The sequence below is a fragment of the Salvelinus alpinus genome, chromosome 12, assembly GCF_045679555.1.
Source record: "Salvelinus alpinus chromosome 12, SLU_Salpinus.1, whole genome shotgun sequence".
Lineage (NCBI taxonomy): Eukaryota > Metazoa > Chordata > Actinopteri > Salmoniformes > Salmonidae > Salvelinus > Salvelinus alpinus.
The window spans coordinates 38,162,425-38,187,898 of NC_092097.1; the positions used below are offsets into that span (position 1 = coordinate 38,162,425).

Here is a 25,474-nt window from a genome sequence, read left to right on the forward strand (position 1 = left end):
AGACCTGGCCGTGTGGTGCCAGGACAACAACCTCTTCCTCAGCGTAATCAAGACAAAGGAGATGATTGTGGACTACAGGAAAAAGAGGATCGAGCATGCCCCCATTCTCATCGAAGGGGCTGTAGTGGAGCAGGTTGAGAGCTTCAAGTTCCTTGGTGTCCACATCACCAACAAACTAACATGGTCCAAGCACACCAAGAAAGTCGTGAAGAGGGCACAACAAAACCTATTTTCCCTCAGGAGACAGAAAAGATTTGGCATGGGTCCTCAGATCCTCAAAAGTTTCTACAGCTGCACCCTCGAGAGCATCCTGACTGGTTGCATCATAATACTTTGAGCGACCAGAACATCATTGCTGCACGCAAAATATTAATTCCAGAGCAGAGATTCTGTTTTGTTACTGTGTTCTAACAAATACACCGCATCCCCATATGGATTTCTCCTCTTACACAAACAAATCTTGCTCTCGGAACTGCAATCTTTTACAATAATTTTTTTACAGGTGAAATGTTATTTTTTCTGTGTGTGTGTGTGTGTGTATTTTACCCCCTTTTTCAATTACAATCTTGTCTCTTCGCTGCAACTCCTCAACGCGATCGGGAGGCGAAGGTCGGGTCATGCGTCCCCGAAACAACACCCACCACCACTTAACCCGGAAGCCAGCTGCACCAATGTGTTGGACACCATTCAACTGACGACCGAGTCAGCCTGCAGGCGCCCAGCCTGCCACAAGGAGTCGCTAGAGCACAATGAGCCAAGTAAAGCTCCTCCTGCCAAACCCTCCCCTAACCTGGACGACACTGGGCCAATTGTGCGCCACCCTATGGGATTCCTGTTCACGGCCAGTTGTGACACAGCCTGGGATCGAACCCGGGTCTGTAGTGACGCCTCAAGCACTGTGATGCAGTGCCTTAGACCGCTGTGGCATTCTCCTGAAACGCAATTCGTCAGGTTTCTTGACCAATCACGGCTTGACTGCTCTCTAACCAGATTTTGACGGTGAAAGGCAAGGTGATGGTGAGACGATGGCCAATGATAAAAAGGTCAACTCTATCATTTTTCAGTAGAGAATCTTATTTAAGCAAGTTATTGATTAGGAAAGCTAAGTTAACTAGCTAACATTTAACCACATATATAAATTACCAGAATCTTTGGTTTAACCAAGAGCATTGAAGCTAGCTAGCTAAGTTAACAAGAGGTTGGTAGAGAAGGAGGACTTGGAAGACAAGCATGACTTTGAAGGAGTGGCGAAGGAAGGAGAGGCAGGGTGAGAACAAACAGGGAAGCCCCTTTCTGGGGAAGATTCCCTTGGATTGAGATTGGGTGAGGGGTAGTCAAGAGATATCAAACTCCGAACTAAATAACCAATAAACCGCTAACTGCATTCTATGAGATACAGTCTATTTGAAATACAGATATTACATTTACTCTGTCAGTTTATGTGCAGTTATAATAAAAGAGAATAACCATCTCTCTGTAACGAGTGCGCTGAGAGTCAGGAAGCAAGTTCAGGAAGTGAGTGTTTTAATAAATAAACGTAACATAATACAAAACAAGAACCAACACAGACATGAAACAGAAATAATGACGCCTGGGGAAGGAACCAAAGGGAGTGACATATATAGGGCAGGTAATCAAGGAGGTGATGGAATCCAGGTGAGTGATGACACGCAGGTGCGCGTAATGATGGTGACAGGTGTGCGCCATAACGAGCAGCCTGGTGACCTAGAGGCCGGGGAGGGGGCAGACGTGACACTCTCTCCACCCCTCTTTCCATGCTGGCCCACCGTCACTATGTGGTGGGAAGTTGTTCTCTGCTTAGCTGACAGAGATGGGAGATACCGGAGTCCACTCTGTTCCATGTACATTGGCTCTCCTTTATGCACAGCACTCTGGGGACTTCCTGCAGGTACCCATGACTACTATCAATCACCCCGATAACTTAATCATTAGTGGTACTGATTGTTTTGACGCTGTATGGAGGCATTGTTATTATTTGTCACGTAGAGAGGATGACGTTATTGATTTTGGTTAGAACGATTGTTCTATAAAGAGGATGGTTCTGTACTGAATGTGTACAAGTAGGTTAGGTTAGGGATGAAGTGAAAACCTATAGGATAGCTTTCCACGATGAAGGTTGGGAATGAAATGAAAGCAGTCTGTTCAATACTGAGCCATACTGGCTGACGAGTGGCATGGATTGGTACAGTTTGCCTCAGCACCATAATAGTATATTATCACTTAATTGGCTAAATTATTATCCATAGTTCATAGTTCAGCAGCAGTCTTAAAAAATGCACTATTACCTTGAATGCAACACTCTTTCGTATCGTCCGAGATTCCTAAATATTGGAAGCTGCCGCGGTCATCCCCCTCTTCAAAGGGGGTGACACTCTAGACCCAAAAGGTTACAGTCCTATATCAATCCTGCCCTGCCTTTGTAAAGTCTTTGAAAGCCAAGTTAACAAATAGATCACTGACCATTTTGAATCCCACCGTACCTTCTCCACTGTGAAATCCGGTTTTCGAGCTGGTCACGGGTGCACCTCAGCCACGCCATGGTCCTAAACGATATCATAACCGCCATCGATAAAAGACAGTACTGTGCAGCCGTCTTCATCGACCTGGCCAAGGCTTTCGACTTTGTCAATCACCGTATTCTTATCGACAGACTCAACAGCCTTGGTTTCTCAAATGACTGCCTCGCTCGGTTCGCTCGATAGCTGCCAGCACCCGCCCAACCGTCTAGCATCACTACTCTGGACGGTTCTGACTTAGAATACATTGACAACTACAAATACCTAGGTGTCTGGCTAGACTGTAAACTCTCCTTCCAGACTCATATAAAGCATCTCCAATCCAAAATTAAATCTAGAATTGGCTTCCTATTTCGCAACAAAGCATCCTTCACTCACGCTGCCAAACATGTGTAAAACTGACTATCCTACCGATCCTCGACTTCAGCGATGTCAATTCAAAAATAGCCCCCAACACTCTACTCAGCAAACTGGATGTAGTCTATCACAGTGCAATCCGTTTTGTCACCAAAGCCCCATATACAACCCACCACTGCTACCTGTATGCTCTCGTTGGCTGGCCCTCGCTACATATTAGTCGCCAGACCCACTGGCTCCAGGTCATCTATAAGTCTCTGCTAGGTAAAGCTCTGCCTTATCTCAGCTCACTGGTCACCATAACAACACCCACCTGTAGCACGTGCTCCAGCAGGTATATTTCACTGGTCATCCCCAAAGCCAACACCTGCTTTGAACGCCTTTCCTTCCATTTTTCTGCTGCCAATGACTGGAACGAATTGCAAAAATCGCTGAAATTGGAGACATATCTCCCTCACTAACTTTAAGCATCAGCTATCTGACCAGCTTACCAATTGTTGCAGCTGTACACAACCCATCTGTAAATAGCCCATCCAACTCCCTACCTCATCCCCATATTGTTTTTATTAACTTTTTTGCTCTTTTGCACACCAGAATTTCTTCTTGCACATCATCTGCACATCTATCACTCCAGTGTTAATTTGCTCAATTTTAATTACTTCGCTACTATTGGCCTATTTATTGCTTTACCTCCTTTCTCCATTTGAACACTGTATATAGATTTTTCTATTGTGTTATTGACTGTACTTTTGTTCATCCCATGTGTAACTCTGTGTTTTTTGTCGCACTGCTTTGCCATATCTTGGCCAGGTCTTAGTTGTAAATGAGAACTTGTTCTCAACTGGCCTACCTGGTTAAATAAAGGTGAAATAAAATAAAAAAAATAAGATGTTAACTTTTCAACTCCAATTGAACTCTGACATTTCTAGACATCATATTTTTACTCTCTCCATCACTGCAGTTGTTCTCAGGAAACGGGTCAGTGTCTGTATAGAGAACATATGTCTGAAGGTGGAGTCAGGGTTCTACTTCATTGCCCTGTAGCACTACACCTACGAGGCAGAGGACATCAAGTTTGGACCTCTGAGTCACCTTTGACCTTGACGTGACTTTCTTCTAAGGCTTTTGGGGTCATGGAAGTTCTCACAACTCAGCACACACTGTATGTATCCCTCCACCTTCCTCAGTGGGAGGTGTTGATAACAGTGATACATCCCAGTGTGATCTCAACGAACAGCCGCTGTGCTAACAACATGCCTGATGACGACAACTAAACCATATTCCTCCACCCTGGATCACAGTAAAGGCACACCGAGCCTCTCTGTCGGTGTACTGTATGTTTGTTGCATGTAAGAGAGTTAGTAATGGGTCTGTATATGCACGTGTGTAGTGTAGGATATACATGTGTACATGAGTCTACTCTGAGTCTGTATACACCCTCTATTACAGGCCTGTGTTTTGTGTTACACTTTTCTTGTGTGTGATTTAGTGTAGTGTTTTGTAGCCTCTCTCTCGTCTCCTCAGACCAGAGTTTCTAGGCAGGGATGGACTACAGTGTTTGTCTGAGCCTGCCCCTCTACTCTGCACTCAGTGATGTCCAGTCCTCATATACACCCATTGATTCAGTTAGTTCCCACACACTATTAAACACCTAGACACAACTGAGACTTGTGCATATATAATGCATTGTCACTTCCATAACAATTCGAGCTACAAGGATTTTAATTCAGCTATTCGACTCCATACTAAATCTAATTCCATCTCCAGAATTGTTCTGTCCTCTCTATAGATTGTGCTGTAGCCCCACTGAAAGAACCTAGAAATCTTCACTAGTACTGAGGGAGGTGATGTGGCCACCAACAGTGCCCAGGACACGTTCCAGCATTACCGCTGTCTGGAGAACAGCCAGAGTGTGGTCAAGACCAGGCATATTCTGCAACTTCGCCTCAGACAGTATGACTATCAGCTGAAGTTCACTCCGGGGAGGGATAACGTGGTGGCAGACGTCTCATGCTCCTTTGACACTCCTACTCGGACCGTCTTGCCAGACGACAACGAAACAGAGCTCGTACAAATGCACTACGCTCCCCTTCAGTCAGCCGTCTCACTGGAGGAGCTGAAGCAAGCATCGGCATAGGATCCCACACTGTCTACCCTGCGCAACTACATATACACTGGATGGCCAGCACGTGTGCCGGGAGAGCTGGTGACTTTCACCAGGGTGAAGCACAAACTTTCTTGTTGAGAAGAAGTCTGTGTCTCGAGGGTTTTGCACTGTGGTCCCGAGTGGCCTGCGTGAACATGTTCTATCAATGGCGCACAAGGGTCACATTGGCATAGTGAAGGTCAAGCGGCGATGTCGAGACCTTTTGTGGTGGTCAGGCACCGACCACGACATTGAAGCCCTGGTCAGAGATTGTGCTGCATGCCTTCTCAGTGGGAAACCAGGAACCCCCCTGCAGCCTCTCGCATGGCCGTCCCGCCCCTGGGAGCACATCCAGCTGGACATCTGTGGCGAGATCCATGGGCATGCAGTCTCTCACCATCAGTGCTTCCTGGTGGTGGCATATGACCTCCACTCTAAGTGGCCAGAAGTGCTAGACAGCCTGTTCACAAGGTGGGGCCTACCCCTCACCACGGACAATGGGGCCCAGCTAACCTCTGTCGAGTTCTCCTCCTATCTCAGCAACAAGATAATCAAACACATCCTCGCGGCCTACTACAACCCAGAAGCTGGTCCAGGCGTGCACGTTCCAAACTGCTTTGAAGCAAACGCTAATGCACTACAGAGAAAGCAAACACACAACAACACAGGTCTCCCCGGAATCTCTCATGCTAGGTTGAGATGGAACTGCTACTGGACAGACTCAGAACACAGAGAGTAGCAGAACAGGCAACTATGCGCACCCAAGAAAAGCAGGCAGTGACCAGGCACCAAAGAACAATGAAACAGCATTTCGACAAGGCACACAGGGTGAAGAAGCCAATCATCCAAGTGTCAGACTGGGTCTTAGCCCGATGACCTCAGCGGTGCAACAAAATGGCCTCATTGTGGTCGGACCCCTTGCAGGTCAGTCGACAACTGGGGCACGCCACCTTCATGTTGAGCAATGGATCACGCTGGCACGCCAGTCACCTCAGAAAAGTACCAGCCCCTCAAAGAACACAAATGCCCACAAAACTGACTTACAGGCCAGAGACGCCACCTGATGGACCTCCTCCACTTCTACCACCCGAGCCCCAGCCTCTGTGGGCTCCCCAGGGCCAGAGCCACAAGCGGGGGTGGCTGAAGAACGGCCTATGAGGGCACGAACTCGACCTGCTCATCTGGGGGACTACTTAACCTCCTTTCATTGTTAGGCTCCGTTAGGCGTCTTAGTCAACCTCCAGGTTAATGGACTGAACTGGCTAGTTCGCAGACTCATTATTTACCTCTTCCGTTTAAGGGTTAATGTTTCTTTGGGGTCTAGCAAAATTAAGGCAGTTTATACAATTTTAACGACATTACAATACATTCACATATTTCACTACACACTGTGTGACCTCAGGCCCCTACTCCACCACTACCACATATCTAGAGTACAAAATCCATATGTACATGTATGTATAGTGCATATGTTATCTGTGCCTATGTGGATTGGTACAGTTCACCTCGTGTATGCATGTGTCTGGGCCTATGTTTGTGTTGCTTCACAGTCCCCGCTGTTCCATAAGGTGTATTTTTATCTGTTTTTTTTATCTGATTTTACTGCATCAGTTACTTGATGTGGAATAGAGTTCCATGTAGTCATGGCTCTATGTAGTGCTGTGTGCCTCCCATAGTCTGTTCTGGACTTGGGGACTGTGAAGAGACCTCTTGGCATGTCTTGTGGTGTATGCATGGGTGTCAACATGTCAATACCTCTCATAAATACAAGTAGTGATGAAGTCAATCTCCCCTCCACTTTGAGCCAGGAGAGACTGACATGCATATTTATTAATATTAGCTCTCTGTGTACATCCACAGGCCAGCTGTGCTGCCCTGCTTTGAGCCAATTGCAATTTTTCGGAGTCCCTTTTACTGGCACCTGACCACACGACTGAACAGTAGTCCAGGCGCAACAAAACTAGGGTCTGTAGGACCTGCCTTGTTGATAATGTTAAGAAGGTAGAGCAGAGCTTTATTATGGACATACTTCTCCCCCATCTTAGCTACTGTTGTATCAATATGTTTTGACCATGACAGTTTACAATACAGGGTTACTCTAACCAGTTTAGTCACCTCAACTGGCTAAATTTCCACATTATTTGTTACAAGATTTCGTTTAGGGTTAATGAATGATTTGTCCCAAATACAATGCTTTTCGTTTTATAAACATTTAGGACTAACTTATTCCTTGCCACCCACTCCAACTAACTGCAGGTCTTTGTTAAGTGTTGCAGTCATTTCACTCGCTGTAGTAGCTGACATGTATAGCGTTGAGTCATCTGCATACATACAGTAGATACATTGGCTTTACTCAAAGCCAGTGGCATGTCATTAGTAAATATAGAAAAAAGTAAGGGGCTTGACAGCTGCCCTGGGGAATTGCTGATTCTACCTGGATTATGTTGGAGAGGCTTCCATTAAAGAAAACTGTCTGTGTTCTATTAGATAGGTAACTCTTTATCCACAATATTGCAGGGGGTGTAAAGCCATAACACATACGTTTTTACAGCAGCAGACTAGGATCGATAATGTCAAAAGCAGCACTGAAGTCTAACAAAACAGCTCCCACAATCTTTTTATCATGAATTTCAGTAATTTGTGTAAGTGCTGTGCTTGAGGGTCCTTCCCTATAAACATGCTGAAAGTTTGTTGTCAATTTGTTTACTGTAAAATAGCATTGTATCTGGTCAAACACAATTTTTCCCAAAAGGTTACTGAGGGTTGGTAACAGGCTGATTGGTCGGTTATTTGAGCCAGTAAAGGGGGCTTTACTATTCTCGGGTAGCGGAATGGCTTTTGCTTCCCTCCATGCCTGAGGGCACACACTTTCTAGTAGGCATAAATTGAAAATATTGCCATTGATGATAAACGACAATAATTGTTTCACCTCTTCCACACTCACTTTTAAGGAATTCAAAATTACAATGCGTGTCTTTCATAATTTGGTCAGATATACTTGGAAGTGTAGTGTCAGTGTTTGTTGCTGGCATGTCATGCCTAAATTTGCTGATCTTGCCAATGAAAAAATCATTTAAGTAATGACAATATCTATTGAGTTTACCTTTGTTCACAAAATTTTATTTAAGGTGCTCCAGAGCTTTTTACAATGAAAAAATCATTAAAGTAATTGACAATATCTATTGAGTTTACCTTTGTTCACAAAATTGTATTGAAGGTGCTCCAGAGCTTTTTACTATCATTATTTATGTAATTTATCTTTGTTTCATAGTGTAGTTTCTAATTATTTTATTCCGTTTAGTCACATGATTTCTCAATTTGCAGTACGTTTGCCAATCGGTTGTGCAGCCAGACTTATTTGCCATTCTTTTTGCCTCATCCCGCTCAACCATACAATTTTTAAATTCCCAATCAATCCACTGGGATTGATCAGTTTTTACAGTCATTTTCTTAATGGGTGCATGCTTATTAGTAACTGGCATAAGCCATTTTATAAATGTGTCAAGTGCAGCGTCTGTTTGCTCCTCATTACAAACCGCGGACCAACAAATATTCTTTACATCAATAACCATAGGAATCACTACAACACTTTCTGTATGACCTCTTATACACTATATTAGGCCCAGCCTTTGGAACTTTGGTTTTCCTAGTTCCTATATTGTGATCACTACATCCTATGGATCTGGATACTGCTTTCAAGTCGATTTCTGCAGCATTAGTAAAGATGTGATCAATAAATTTTGATGATTTCATTCCTGTGCTGTTTGTAACTGCCCTGGTAGGTTGACTGATAACCTGAAGCAGGTTGCAGGGACTGGTTACAGTTTGAAGCTTTTTTGTGAGTGTGCAGCTTGATGAAAGCCAGTCGATATTTAAATCACCCAGAAAATATACCTTTCTGTTGATATCACAGAATTTACTCGAGCTCCGGGATAGGACAATGTTTTTGCACCAGGAACAGTCACATTTCCTACCATGGAGCTGCCTAAAATCACAGCTGGAGAACCCTTTATGGACGGGCGAGAGGCAGGATTACTTAAGCCAGTTGCCGACAGATGGAGAAGCCCAGATTAATCCAGAGCAGGGACAGAAGGTTGCAGACGTCAACTTCTAAATCGTAGTAGTAGACACTGCGGCTGCTGACACAGGCACCCCCAGCGACGAAGGTGCAGGAAAATCAGGCTCTAGGATGGCGAAACTATTCGTTGTTTGTATCTGCTCCGGGCCTCTCGTTGGGAGTGTAGACTGCTTTGCGGGAGGCTGCTGTCTTCGGCTTCCACGGCTCGTGGCATATGACCATTGTTGATTGCCTTGCTCCTCTTGCTGTGCTCCTTCTACTCTGCTATCAGATGGGGGAGATCCAGGCAACACCGGCCAGTCGGATAACAACAAACGACAAGGCGAAGATGCATACAACAAGTGTGAACGCCATCCAGCCACCGGCATAGAAAATGTAAACATTCCACTCTGCGTTTTCCCCAGTTTCTTACGTAGGCTGGCGACCTGCGTGATATATTCAGCCCTAGGTTGAAACTTTTACTTACTAAATCACACTCTGACCAGACATCAGTACACACACAGTCACACACAGTCTGAGTAGAGAGGAAGTGAGGAGTTGAGTTGAGAATAATTGCGACAGAGCTCATGTCATTGTTTTAGGTGGAATCTTATGTCGAATGATACGTTTGTTATCCGTTTGCACATATAACTTTGTTGAACTTGTGCTCTTTCCACAGATGGCTCTGGCTTGCTGATAACATCTGATCTGATCAGACTCCCAATGTGATTCGACTCCTATATTACTGCCTGTACTCAATAAAACATCCAATGGTAAAATTGAAATAATTTGAGACTGTAATTTGATAGGCAATTGTGGTTCCCAATCAGACAGTTACTATAAAACAAATCTGTTTTCCTCAGTTAAATGTTTGGTGAATGCATAGCGTTGCTTTGTCCTCAATCCTCCTTTGAATGCTGTGTGTACCATGATAACATGTTGACCTGAGTTTAGCTGGTTAATCATATTAATTTCAGTTTACATTCTATTAGGCACTCGTTATGTACTGTAGTACATAAGTATTTAGCTCTCCCCTTCATGTCACCATATAATAAAAAAATCCCCCATGTGCTGCATGTATGCCCTTGGGATTAATACAGTAAATATCCTAAATATTGGATCCTGCCTTCATCTCAATTCCTACACTTTCTCTTAACTACCCTCCTGGTCCTTCTTCTCTTTCAATGGTATCATCATTATGCCATTATTATGTATGTACCCACATGTTATTCCCAACAATGGAATCATTATATTTAGCTGTATTAAATGATGTCCAGGACCTAGTGTGTGATGAATAAACCTGTTAGATCACATCCACAGTATGTCCATAATCCAATTATTCTTTGATACATTAACTCCCTCATATCAAGCAAACACCTACCAGACACTTTGTGGAAAAGTGAAGAGAAACTATTATCTAGTGATGTACTATGGTGTTACTTAGCTAGAGCAGACTGTCTGCTTTTCGTCTTACAGACAAACGTTACTGGCTAACAAGTAATTAATCACTCAAAGTCGCACTTGCAAGCTCTCAAGTTTGGCCTGTGCACTCGTGGGACCGATCCACTCGGCCTTGGCCAAATAGCTGTGCTTTCAACTGGTCTATGCACTCGCAGCACCCATCTTCTGCTTACAGGACGCATCCTCTGCTCTCTCGACTCATTGTTTACTTGCTCAATGATGTTCCATCTTGCTCAACAACGTCATTTCGCACGCGCTCCATTTTAGAGATCAATTTGACGCCATACTCCTTTGTTTGTTTTTTACGTTGAGGGAGAGGTTATTTTCCTGGCACCACTCCACCCGGGCTCTAACCTCCTCCCTAGAGGCTGTCTCATTGTTGTTGGTAATCGGGCCTACTTGATGATTGAGTTGGAGTCATGCGTAGCCACAGGGCTGAGCACACAAACCTGTTAGGTTATCTCATAGTATTATAAGACTGTGACAGACTTTTTCAAAATTCAATCGAATAGGATTAAAAGCATAGAAATATAATTAATAGAACGGGCATATCACTGACTTGAATGCCTGTTCTATTCATTATATTTCTATGCATTTAATCCTATCTGATTGCCGAAATCCGATCAGATAACTTTTGAAAAACTGGGCCCAGGGGGTGAAGACTGCAAGTTAGTCACAGAGACACAGAGAGAGAGAGAGAGAGAGAGAGAGACACAGAGAGAGAGAGAGAGAGAGAGAGAGAGAGAGAGAGAGAGAGAGAGAGAGAGAGAGAGAGAGAGAGAGAGAGAGAGAGAGGTTATGTTATTGTACCTCATAGTAACTCTGGACTGCGTTGATGAAAGCTTCGTCAGCCACTATCTGGGTGTCTCCGTTGAGGAAGGCCTTGAAGCGGTCGTTGGTCTGCCGGAGCTGCTGCTCTGTGATCTGGGGAGGCAGAGAACACATTGAGGACACTTCAATAACACAGCCATATAACACAGAGGACATCTCAATGACAGTGATATTTTATTTATTTATTTCACCTTTATATAACCAGGTAGGCAAGTTGAGAACAAGTTCTCATTTACAATTGCGACCTGGCCAAGGTAAAGCAAAGGAGTGCGACACAAACAACAACTCTGAGATACACATGGAATAAACAAATGTACAGTCAATAACAGAATATATATACAGTGTGTGCAAATGAGGTAAGATAAGGGAGGTAAGGCAATAGATAGGCCGTAGTGGAGAAGTAATTACAACTTAGCAATTAAACACTGGAGTGATAGATGCGTAGAAGGTGAATATGCAAGTAGAGATACTGGGGTGCAAAGGAGCAAAAAAAAAAAAACATATGGGGATGAGGTAGTTGGATGGGCTATTTACAGATGGGCTATGTACAGGTGCAATGATCCGTGAGCTGCAATTACAGCTGATGTTTAAAGTTAGTGAGGGAGATATGAGTCTCCAGCTTCAGTGATTTTTGCAATTCGTTCCAGTCATTGGCAGCAGAGAACTGGAAGGAAAGGCGGCCAAAGGAGGAATAGGCTTTGGGGATGACCAGTGAAATATACCTGCTGGAGCGTGTGCCACGGGTGGGTGCTGCTATGGTGACCAGTGAGCTGAGATAAGGCGGTGCTTTACCTAGCAAAGACTTATAGATGACCTGGAGCCAGTGGGATTGGCGACGAGTATGAAGCGAGGGCCAGCCAACGAGAGTATACAGGTCGCAGTGGTGGGTAGTATATGGGGCTTTGGTGACAAAACGGATGGCACTGTGATAGACTGCATCCAATTTGCTGAGTGTTGGAGGCTATTTTGTAAATGACATCGCCGAAGTCAAGGATTGGTAGGATAGTCAGTTTTATGAGGGTATGTTTGGCAGCATGAGTGAAGGATGCTTTGTTGCGAAATAGGAAGCCGATTCTAGATTTAATTTTGGATTGGAGATGTTTAATGTGAGTCTGGAAGGAGAGTTTACAGTCTAACCAGACACCTAGGTATTTGTAATTGTCCATATATTCTAAGTCAGAACCGTCCAGAGTAGTGATGCTGGACGGGCAGGCAGGCAGGTGCGGGCAGCGATCGGTTGAAGAGCATGCATTTAGTTTTACTTGCATTCAAGAGCAGTTGCAGGCCGCGGAAGGAGAGTTGTATGGCATTGAAACTCATCTGGAGGTTAGTTAACACAGTGTCCAAAGAAGGGCCTGAAAATAAATAACCAAATTCAACCTAGCTAATTTCAGATTTATACGAAATTGTTTGACTACAGAGGTAGCAAAACTGTACTTCAAATCTATGATACTCCCCCACTTAACATACTGCTTGACTCGTTGGGCCCACACTTGCTGTACAACATTAAAACCTATTCAGTCTGTCTACAAACAGGCTCTCAAAGTGCTTGAAGGAAGCCCAATAGCCATCATCACTGTTACATCCTCAGAAAGCATGAGCTCCTGAGTTGGGAAAATCTTGTGCAATACAACCGACGCATGTCTTGTATTCAAGATCCTAAATGGACTGGCTCCACCTCCACTCAGTATTTTTGTTAAACAGAAAACCCAAACATATGGCAGCAGATCCACAAGGTCTGCCATGAGAGGTGACTGTATAGTTCCCTTAAGGAAAATCACCTTTAGTAAATCCGCTTTCTCTGTGAGAGCTTCCCATGTCTGGAATACACTGCCATCAGACACACATAACTGCACCACTTTCACAAAATGCATGAAGACATGGCTAAAGGTCAATCAGATTTGTGAACATAATCCCTAGCTGTGTATTGTTGCTTTCCATGTTGTCTGTTGTCTGTAGCTTGTGAGGTGTGGAAACACCTTGTTACTTTTATGAATTTTGTCTTGCTGCTTTTTGTTCTATGTTGCTCTGTCTGTATGCTATGTCTTGCTTGTCCTATGTTGCTCTGTGTGTGCTCACTGCTCAATGATTGTCTATAGTGTAATTGTTTTTAATTACCTGCCCAGGGACTGTGGTTGAAAATTAGCCGGCTGGCTAAAACCGGCACTTTTACTGAAACGTTGATTAATGTGCACTGTCCCTGTAAAAATAAATAAACTCAAACTCATACTAAAAATTACAGAATGGTGTCCTCTGCGTAAAGGTGGATCAGAGAATCACCAGCAGCAAGAGCGACATCATTGATATATACAGAGAAAAGAGTCGGCCCGAGAATTGAACCCTGTGGCATCCCCAAAGAGACTGCCGGAGGTCCGGACAACAGGCCCTCCGATTTGACACACTGAACTCTGTATGAGAAGTAGTTGGTGAACCAGGCGAGGCAGTCATTTGAGAAACCAAGGCTGTTGAGTCTGCCGATAAGAATGTGGTGATTGACAGAGTCAAAAGCCTTGGTCAGGTCGATGAATACGGCTGCACAGTATTGTCTCTCATCGATGGCGGTTATGATATCATTTAGGACCTTGAGCGTGGCTGAGGTGCACCCATGACTAGCTCGGAAACCAGATTGCATAGCGGAGAAGGTAGGTGGGATTCGAAATGGTCGGTGATCTGTTTGTTAACTTGGCTTTCGAAGACCTCTAGAAATGGCAGGGTAGGATAGATATAGGTCTGTAACAGTTTGGGTCTAGAGTGTCTCCCCCTTTGAAGATGGGGATGACCGTGGCAACTTTCCAATCTTTGTGGATCTCAGACGATACGAAAGAGAGGTTGAACTGGCTAATAATAGGGGTTGCAACAATTGCGGCGGATAATTTTAGAAAGAGAGGGTCCAGATTGTCTAGCCCAGCTGCTTTGTAGAGGTCCAGATTTTGCAACTCTTTCAGAACATCAACTATCTGGATTTGGGTGAAGGAGAAATAGGGGATGTTTGGGCAAGTTGTTGTGGGGGATGCAGGGCTGTTGGCCGGGGTTGGGGTAGCCAGGAGGAAAGCATGGCCAGCCGTAGAAAAATGCCTATTGAAATTCTCAATTATCGTGGACTTATCGGTGGTCACAGTGTTTCCTAGCCTCAGTGCAGTGGGAATCTGGGAGGAGGTGCTCTTATTCTCCATGGACTTTACAGTGTCCCCAAACTTTTTGGAGTTTGTGCTACAGGATGCAAATTTCTGTTTGAAAAAGCTAGCCTTTCCTTTCCTAACTGCCTGTGTATATAGGTTCCTAACTTCCCTGAAAAGTTGCATATCGCGAGGCTATTCGATGCGAATGCGGTACGCCATGGGGTGTTTTTGTTCTGGTCAAGGGCAGTTAGGTCTGGAGTAAACCAGGGGCTATATCTGTTCATGATTCAAAAAATTTTTAATAGGGCATGCTTATTTAAGATGGTGAGGAAGGCACTTTTAAAGAATAACCAGGCATCCTCTACTGACGGAATGAGGCCAGGTCGATTCGAAAGGCCTGCTCGCTGAAGTGTTTTAGGGAGCGTTTGACAGTGATGATATCTATGAGGGTGCCCGTGTTTACAGATTTGGGGTTGTAACTGGTAGGTTCATTGATAATTTGTGTGAGATTGAGGGCATCTAGCTTAGATTATAGGACGGCCGGAGTGTTAAGCATGTCCCAGTTTAGGTCACCTAACAGTACGAGCTCTGATGATAGATGGGGGGGAATCAATTCACAAGTAGAAGCTCGAATTGTTTGGGCACAGACCTGGATAGCATGACAGAACTCTGCAGGCTATATCTGCAGTATATTGCAACTCCACCCCCTTTGGCAGCTCTATCTTGTTGGAAAATGTTATAGTTAGGGATGGAAATTTCAGGATTTTTGGTGGCCTTCCTAAGCCAGGATTCAGACACGGCTAGGACATCCGGGTTGGCAGAGTGTGCTAAAGCAGTGAGTAAAACAAACTTAGGGAGGAGGCTTCTAATGTTAACATGCATGAAACCAAGGCTTTTACAGTTACAGAAGTCAACAAATGAGAGCGCCTGGGGAATGGGAGTGGAGCTAGGTGATGCAGGGCCTTCATTAACCTCTACATCACCAGAGGAACAGAGATAAGGGTACGGCTAAAGGCTATAAGAACTGGTTGTCTAGGGCATTCGGAGCAGAAAGTAAAGGGAGCAGGTTTCTGGGCGCGGAAGAATAGATTCAAGGCATAATGTACAGAGAAGGCAATTGTAGGATGTGAATACAGTGGAGGTAAACCTAGGCATTGAGTGATGATGAGAGGTTTTGTCTCTAGAGACATCATTTAGACCAGGTGAGGTCACCGCATGTGTGGGAGGTGAAACAAAAGGGCTAGCTAAGGCATATTGAGCAGGGCTGGAGGCTCTACAGTGAAATAAGACAATAATCACTAACCAAAACAGCAATGGACAAGACATATTGACATTAGGGAGAGGCATGCGTAGCCGAGTGATCATAGGGACCAGTGGGAAGCTTGGCGAGCTGGAGACACGGCGATTCAGAGAGCTAACGGGCTGGGGCTAGCAGGCTAGCAGAAGGCCCTTAGAGGGACGTCGCGACGGAAGAAGTCTGTTGTAGCCCCCTCGGACGGTTACGTCGGCAGACCAGTCGTGTTGGATCAACAGGGCTCCGTGTAGGCAATAAAAGGGTCCAGGCCAATTGGCAAAATAGGTATTGTAGCCCTAGAAATTCGCTGATGGTCCTCTTCAGCTAACAGTCGATATGCTCTAGACAGCTTGCGGGCGGTGGCTAGCAGGCTAGCGGATGGGCCTTCAGGGGACGTCGTGACAGAGGAGCCTGTTGAAACCCATCTGGCGGATTACGTCAGTAGACCAGTCGTGATGGAATTGGTGGGGCTTCCGTGTCGGCAGTAAAAAGGGGTCCAGGCCAATTGGCAAAATATGTATTGTAGGCCAAGGAGTGGCCGAGTTAGCCAGGAGATGGGCCTAGAACGAGGCTAGTTCCAGGCTCACTGGTGCTTGCTTCGGGACAGAGACGTTAGCCAGGGGGTAGTCACTCGGATAGCAGCTAGCTAGCTGCGATGATCCAGGTGAAAAGGTTCAGAGCTTGCGGTAGGAAACCGGAGATGTGGAGAAAAAGCAGTCCGGTATGCTCTGGGTTGAATCGCGCTGTGCAGACTGGCAGGAGTTGACTGGACTAAGGTTAGGTGATGACCGCTAGCAGTGGCTAACTGACTAATAGCTGGCTAGCTTCTGTTGTGGGTTCCGGTTTTAAAGTATAGAAAATAGCAGATCCATACCACATTGGGTGAGGCGGATTGCAGGAGAGTATGTTGAAACTGAGGTTAAAAATATAAAAAATATATACGGAATATATACGAAGGGAAAAAATATATTTATACACGGGACATGACAAGACAAAGACAAAGACGTCTGAACTGCTACGCCATCTTGGATTTATTTGGACAGTGAAGCAAACATTTGTAAATTTGGCTACAGCATTTTGGATTTGAGATCAAATGTTTCATATAAGGAAACAGTACATAATGCCTCCTTTTACTTGAGGGTATTTTCAAACATATCTGTTTTACCGTTTAGAAATACACCTTATGTATTTCACCTTCATCTTAATCTTGTAGTTTTATTGGCAAGTCTGAGAAATTGCTTTTTCTTGCAACTCTGCCTAGAAGACCAGCATCCCGGAGTTGCCTCTTCACTGTTGAAGCTGCCAGTTGAGGACTTGTGAGGCGTCTGTTTCTCAAACTAGACACTCTAATGTACTTGTCCTCTTGCTCAGTTGTGCACCGGGGCCTCCCACTCTTTCTATTTTGGTTAGAGCCAGTTTACATTGTTCTGTGAAGAACGTAGTACACAGGGTTGTACGAGATCTTCAGTTTCTTGGCAATTTCTCGCATGGAATAGCATTCATTTCGCAGAACAAGAATAGACTTACGTGTTTCAGAAGAAAGTCTTTGTTTCTAGGCATTTTGAGCCTGCAATCGAACCCACAAATGCTGATGCTCAAGATACACAACTAGTCTAAGGAAGGCCAGTTTTATTGCTTCTTTAATCAGAATGACAGTGTTCAGCTATGCTAACATAATTGTAAAAGGGTTTTCTAATGATCAACTAGCCTTTCAAAATTATAAACTTGGATTAGCTAACACAACGTGCCATTGGAACACAGGAGTGATGGTTGTTGATAATGGGCCTCTGTGCGCCTATGTAGATATTCCATTAAAAATCAGCCGTTTCCAGCTACAATAGTAATTTACAACATTAACATTGTCTACACTGTATTTCAGATCAATTTGATGTCATTTTAAGACAAAAAATGTAATTTTCTTACAAAAACAAGGACATTTTTAAGTGACCCCAAACCTTTGAACGGTAGTGTAAAAATACCCTAAAATAAAAGGTGACATTCTGTATTGTTGCCACATATGAAAGATTTGATCTGAAATACAAAATGCTGGAGTCGAGTCAAATTCACAAATGTTTTCTTCACTGTCCAAATAAATATGGAGGGGAGTGTAGTTCCCTGTTTAGAGAAGATACATGTTTGGGGTGTTTTATAGCTCTTGATTTGATTGCTTCTGACAAGGTAGGAAAGTTTGTAGTGCTGAGCATAAGAAAACAATCTGCATATAAACTGTACATTTCTAATGATGGTCTTAGCCTATCTGAAATATATCTGAAATATGTTATATTGCACCTTCTGTCTTTGATAGGATTTGTGCAGACTTCTGGCGCCGACAGAGATGGCTGCCTAGCTTCGCGTTCCTAGGAAACTATGCAGTATTTAGATTTTTTATATATTATTTCTTACATTGTTACCCCAGAAAATCTTAAGTTTTATTACATACAGACAGGAGGAACTATTGGATATAAGAGCAACGTCAACTCACTAACATTACGACCAGGAATACGACTTTCCCTAAGCTGATCCTATGTTTGGTCCACCACCCAGGACAATGGATTGGATCCCAGCCGCCGACTAAAAACAACGACGCCGCAGAAGGGGCAGACGGAGCGGTCTTCTGGTCAGGCTCCGTAGACGGGCACATCGCCCACAGCTCCCGAGTATACTACTTGCCAATGCCCAGTCTCTTGACAACAAGGTAGACAAAATCCGAGCAAGGGTTGACTTCCAGAAAGACATCAGAGATTGTAACGTTCTTTGTTTCACGGAAACATGGCTCGCTCGGGATGTGTTATCAGAGTCGGTACAGCCACCTGGTTTCTTCACGCATCGCGCTGATAGAAACAAATCTCTCTGGTAAGAAGAAGGGCGGGGGTGTATGCCTTATGATTAACGAGACGTGGTGTGATTATAACAACATAGAGGAACTCAAGTCCTTTAGTTCACCTGACCTAGAATTCCTTAAAATCAAATGCCGACCGCATTATCTACCAAGGGAATTCTCTTAGATTATAATTACAGTTGTGTATATCCCCCCCAAGCAGACACCTCGACGGCCCTGAAAGAACTTAATTGGACTCTATATAAACTAGAAACCACATATCCTAAGGCTGCATTGATTTTAGCTGGGGATTTTAACAAGGCTAATCTGAAAACATGGCTTCCAAAATTGTATCAGCATATCGAATGAGCGACCCAGGCTGGCAAAACCCTGGATCATTGTTATTCTAACTTCCGCAATGCATACAAAGCCCTCCCAGGGCCTCCTTTTGGAAAATCTGACCACGACTCCATTTTGTTGCTTCCAGCCTATAGACAGAAACTAAAACAGGAAACGCCCATGCTCAGTTCTGGTCAACGCTGTTCTAGTTCAACGTGGACTGGGATATGTTCCGCATAGCGTCGGACAATAACATTGAAGAATACGCTGATTCGGTGAGTGAGTTTATTAGCAAGTGCATCAATGATGTTGCACCCACAGCGACTATTAAAACCTTCCCCAACCAGAAACTGTGGATTGATGGCAGCATTCGCACAAAACTGAAACCGCGAACCACCGCTTTTAATCAGGGCAAGGTGACCAGAAACATGACCGAATACAAACAGTGTAGCTATTCCCTGCGCAAAGGCAATCAAACAAGCTAAGCATCAGTATAGAGACAAAGTAGAGTCGCAATTCAATGGCTCAGACACGAGAAGTATGTGGCAGGGTCTACAGTCAATCACGGACTACAAAAAGAAAACCAGCCCCGTCGCAGACCACGATGTCTTGCTCCCAGACAAACTAAACAACTTCTTTGCACGCTTTGAGGACAATACAGTGCCACCGACACGGCCCGCTACCAAAACCTTTGGGCTCTCCTTCACTGAGGCCAACGTGAGTAAAACATTTAAACATGTTAACCCTCGCAAGGCTGCCGGCCCAGTCGGCATCCCTAGTCACGTCTTCAGAGCACGCACTTACCAGCTGGCTGGTGTGTTTACGGACATATATAATCAATCCTTATCCCAGTCTGCTGTTCCCACATGCTTCAAGAGGACCACCATTGTTCCTGTTCCCAAGAAAGCTAAGGTAACTGAGCTAAATGACTATCACCATGTAGCACTTACTTCCGTCATCATGAAGTGCTTTGAGAGACTAGTCAAGGCCCATATCACCTCTACCCTACCTGACATCCTAGACCCAATCCAATTTATTTACCGCCCCAATAGGTCCACAGACAACGCAATCGCAATCACACTGCACACTGCCCTAACCCATCTGGACAAGAGGAATACCTATGTAAGAATGCTGTTCATCAACTACAGCTCAGCATTTAACACCATATTACCCTCCAAATTCGTCATTAAACTCGAGACCCTGGGTCTCGACACTGCCCTGTGCAACTGGGTCCTGGAGTTCCTGACGGGCCACCCCCAGGTGGAGAGGGTAGGAAACAACATCTCCACCCCGCTGATCCTCAACACTGGGGCCCGACAAGGGTGCGTTCTCAGCCCTCTCCTGTACTCCCTGTTCACCCATGACTGCGTGGCCATGCACGCCTCCAACTCAATCATCAAGTTTGCAGACGACACTACAGTGATAGGCTTGATTACCAACAACAACGAGACTGCCTACAGGGAGGATGTGAGGGCCCTCGGAGTGTGGTGTCAGGAAAACTACCTCACACTCAATGTCAACAAAACAAAGGAGATGATCATGGACTTCAGGAAACAGCAGAGGGAGTAGCCCCTTATCCACATCGACGGGACAGTAGTGGAGAAGGTGGAAAGTTTTAAGTTCCTCGGCGTACACATCACGGACAAACTGAAATGGTTCACCCACACAGACAGCGTGGTGAAGAAGGCGCAGGAGATCCTCTTTAACCTCAGGAGGCTGAAGAAATTTGACTGATCCGCAACTGATCCGCCCACAACCGTAAGGCTCTCCAGAGGGTAGTGAGGTCTGCACAACGCATCACCGGGGGCAAACTACCTGCCCTCCAGGACACCTACACCACCCGATGTCACAGGAAGGCCAAAAAGGTCATCAAGGACAACAACCACCCGAGCCACTGCCTGTTCACCCCGCTATCATCAAGAAGGCGAGGTCAGTACAGGTGCATCAAAGCTGGCACCGAGAGAATGAAAATCAGCTTCTCTCTCAAGTACATCAGACTGTTAAACAGCCATCACTAACATTGAGTGGCTGCTGCCAACATACTGACTCATCTCTAGCCACTTTAATAATAAAAAATCGGATGTAATAAATGTATTACTAGCCACATTAAACAATGCCACTTTATATAATGTTTACATACCCTACATTACTCATCTCATATGTATATACTGTACTCTATATCATCTACTGCATCTTGCCTTTGCCGTTCGGCCATCGCTCATCCATATATTTTTATGTACATATTATTTTTCATTCCTTTACACTTGTGTGTATAAGGTAGTTGTTGTGAAATTAATAGATTACTTGTTCGATATTACTGCATGGTTGGAACTAGAAGCACAAGCATTTCGCTACACTCACATTAACATCTGCTAACCATGTGTATGTGACAAATAAATTTGATCTGATGTAATGTAATCTCTCAATAAAGCACAACTGAATCATCTTTATCAATATTTCACAGAGGAATCCTGGGTATTTAAGGAGGAAAAACTAATTTTGACCAATTATGACTGATAACAGGAGCAAGATGATCAGAAATACCTCTCCTTTATAATGTAACTATTTTAGACAACCCTGTCATGTTCTGTTAATCCTAGTTTATACAGTACATAGATTGAATGGTCCACACTGTAATAAAAATTACAACATCTTTCTTTTTCATGTCCTGTCGATGACAAGAAGATATTTGTATATGCATTTGCTATCAATGCTTTATGAGCCCCTCAAACCACGTAGCTATCTTTTATTAAAACATTAAATCAAAGTTGGGTGTGTGCTCTGCAGGCATTACTTTGGACTACACTTTGACACTTTAGTTCAACAGCCACCTCAGCGTCACCATGTGTATTGCTATTTCCAGTGGTGGAAAAAGCATCCCATTTTCATACTTGAGTAAAAGTAAAGATACCTTAATAGAAATAGACTCAAGTAAAAGTGAAAGTCTCCCAGTAAAATACTACTTGAGTAAAAGTCTAAAAGTATTTGGTTTTAAATATACTTAAGTATCGAAAGTACATTGAATTGATAAAATATACTTGTATTAAGCAAACCAGATGGCACCATTTTTTGGGGCACACTCCAACAAACAAATCATGTGTGTTTAGTGAGTCCGCCAGATCAACCAAAAAACTCTCCTCTGACAAGACAACCTTTCTGAGAGAAAAAGATAGGGAATAGAAAGAGAGAGAGACAGACGTACGGACAGAGACGGACAGGCAGGTAGGTAGGTAGGTAGGTAGGTAGGTAGGTAGGTAGGTAGATAGGTAGATAGGTAGATAGGTAGATAGGTAGATAGGTAGATAGATAGATAGATAGATAGATAGATAGATAGATAGGTAGATAGGTAGATAGATAGATAGATAGATAGATAGATAGATAGATAGATAGATAGATAGATAGATAGATAGATAGATAGATAGAAAAGCACTAGAGGAAGAAAAATATGGTGTAGAGATCAATACTTGAGATTCGGAATCTGTGGTTTGTCTCTCTACCCCAACAGCTGCTAGAGCAGAAGAGAGTGGAGAAGCTCTGACTCGTCCTTGCTCTGTCCTAATACGCACACAAACACACGCATACACACATGCACTTGTCCTACTTGTCCCTGCTCTGTCCTAATAGACCGCAGTGTTCAAGGACCATGCGGAGGTGCAGAGATGTTAATATTCACCCGTATGCCAATCAGGGCTGTTCTAGCAGAATGTTATAAGTCGGTAGCTGGCCACGCACGCGCACACACACACACACACACACACACACACACACACACACACACACACACACACACACACACACACACACACACACACACACACACACACACACACACACACACACACACACACACACACACACACACACACACACACACACACACACACACACACACACACTCGTCCTTGGCTGTCCTCTCTTGGAAGAGGGCATGTGTCTTCAATCGTCACAGATGGAGAGGAGACAGGGAACACAGGACACACCCCTTATTGACAACTGGGCTCGGCTCTCTGTTTTCATTTGCTCGAACGTGATTATATTTATTGTCCAAAGGTTATGTCAGCTGTTCAGTGTACCAACACTGTACCATACACCATACACTGTACCATACTGTACCATACTAATTAGAGTGTCTATAGCTACAGTAGACTATTCCTGTGGCAAGCTTACTGTAACAGGCAGGCAGCCAGATACCATGTTGCCCTCCTGGGTCAGACAATCTGGGAGCAAAGGAGACAGCAAAGACGACACCATTCCTATTGTTTGTGTAAATGCAAACCTAAATTCAACACAGAGGTCACACGTCTCACGAAGGTCTGGAGTAGTGTACAGTAGTAGTAGGGTCTGGTGTAGTGTTCAGTAGTAGTAGGGTCTGGAGTAGTGTAAAGTAGTAGTAGGGTCTGGTGTAGTGTTCAGTAGTAGTAGGGTCTGGAGTAGTGTACAGTAGTAGTAGGGTCTGGTGTAGTGTTCAGTAGTAGTAGGGTCTGGAGTAGTGTACAGTTGTAGTAGGGTCTGGTGTAGTGTTCAGTAGTAGTAGGGTCTGGAGTAGTGTACAGTAGTAGTAGGGTATGGTGTAGTGTTCAGTAGTAGTAGGGTCTGGTGTAGTGTACAGTAGTAGTAGGGTCTGGAGTAGTGTACAGTAGTAGTAGGGTCTGGTGTAGTGTACAGTAGTAGTAGGGTCTGGTGTAATGTACAGTAGTAGTAGGGTCTGGTGTATTGTAGTAGTAGGGTCTGGTGTAGTGTTGCGTAGTAGTAGGGTCTGGTGTACTGAATTGTAGTAGTAGGGTCTGGAGTAGTGTACAGTAGCAGTAGGGTCTAGAGTAGTGTACAGTAGTTGTAGGGTCTGGTGTAATTTACAGTAGTAGTAGGGTCTAGTGTATTGTAGTAGCAGGGTCTGGTGTAGTGTTCAGTAGTAGTAGGGTCTGGTGTACTGAATTGTAGTAGCAGGGTCTGGTGTAGTGTTCAGTAGTAGTAGGGTCTGGTGTAGTGTGCAGTAGTAGTAGGGTCTTATGTAGTGTACAGTAGTAGTAGGGTCTGATGTAGTGTACAGTAGTAGTAGGGTCTGGTGTAGTGTACAGTAGTAGTAGGGTCTGATGTAGTGTTCAGTAGTAGCAGGGTCTGGTGTAGTGTTCAGTAGTAGTAGGGTCTGATGTATTGTTCAGTAGTGGCAGGGTCTGGTGTAGTGTTCAGTAGTAGTAGGGTCTGGTGTATGTTCAGTAGTAGCAGGGTCTGATGTAGTGTTCAGTAGTAGTAGGGTGTGGTGTACTGTACAGTGGTAGTAGGGTCTGGTGTAGTGTTCAGTATTAGTAGCGTCTGGGGTAGTGTATTGTAGTAGTAGGGTCTGGTGTAGTGTTCAGTATTAGTAGGGTCTGGTGTATGTTCAGTAGTAGTAGGGTCTGGAGTAGTGTATTGTAGTAGCAGGGTCTAGTGTAGTGTTCAGTAGTAGTAGGGTCTGGTGTAGTGTTCAGTAGCAGTAGGGTCTGGTGTACTGTACAGTATTAGTAGCGTCTGGAGTAGTGTATTGTAGTAGTAGGGTCTGGTGTAGTGTTCAGAAGTAGTAGGTTCTGGTGTAGTGTTCAGTAGTAGTAGGGTATGGTGTAGTGTTCAGTGGTAGTAGGGTCTGGTGTGTGTACAGTAATAGTAGGGTCTGGTGTAGTGTAGAGTAGTAGAAGGTTCTGGTGTGGTGTACAGTAGTAGTAGCGTCTGGTGTAGTGTATTGTAGTAGTAGCGTCTGGTGTAGTGTACAGTAGAAGTAGGGCCTGGTGTAGTGTACAGTCGTAGTAGGGTCTGGTGTAGTGTACAGTAGTAGTAGATTCTGGTGTAGTGTATTGTAGTAGCAGGGTATGGTGTAGTAGTAGGGTCTGGTGTAGTGTACAGTAGTAGTAGGGTCTGGTGTAGTGTACAGTAGTAGTAGGGTCTGGTGTAGTGTACAGTAGTAGTAGGGTCTGATGTAGTGTACAGTAGTAGTAGGGTCTGGTGTAGTGTTCAGCATTAGTAGCGCCTGGTGTAGTCTATTGTAGTAGTAGGGTCTGGTGTAGTGTACAGTAGTAGTAGGGTCTGGTGTAGTGTTCAGTATTAGTAGCGCCTGGTGTAGTCTATTGTAGTAGTAGGGTCTGGTGTAGTGTACAGTAGTAGTAGGGTCTGATGTAGTGTTCAGTAGTAGTAGGGTCTGGTGTAGTGTTCAGTATTAGTAGCGCCTGGTGAAGTCTATTGGAGTAGTAGGGTCTGGTGTAGTGTACAGTAGTAGTAGGGTCTGGTGTAGTGTACAGTAGTGGTAGGGTCTGGTGTAGTGTACAGTAGTAGTAGGGTCTGGTGTAGTGTTCAGTAGTAGTAGGGGCTGGTGTAGTGTACAGTAGTAGTAGGGTCTGGTGTAGTGTACGGTAGTAGTAGGGTCTGGTGTAGTGTACAGTATTAGTAGGGTCTGGTGTAGTGTTCAGTAGCAGTAGGGGCTGGTGTACTGTACAGTATTAGTAGCGTCTGGAGTAGTGTATTGTAGTAGTAGGGTCTGGTGTAGTGTA

At 44.4% G+C, this 25,474-nt stretch overlaps 1 protein-coding gene across 11 annotated transcripts in view; it reads right to left on the reverse strand.

Annotated features, from left to right (window-relative positions):
• LOC139536109 (calcium-dependent secretion activator 1-like) overlaps positions 1-25,474 on the reverse strand; it is a 163,912-nt gene that overhangs the window by 110,116 nt on the left and 28,322 nt on the right. For all 11 annotated transcript variants that reach the window (XM_071336280.1, XM_071336279.1, XM_071336278.1 and 8 more), the window contains exon 2: positions 11,369-11,482. In XM_071336280.1, coding sequence (XP_071192381.1) covers positions 11,369-11,482 — 114 coding nt within the window. The remainder of the gene's footprint in view (positions 1-11,368; positions 11,483-25,474) is intronic.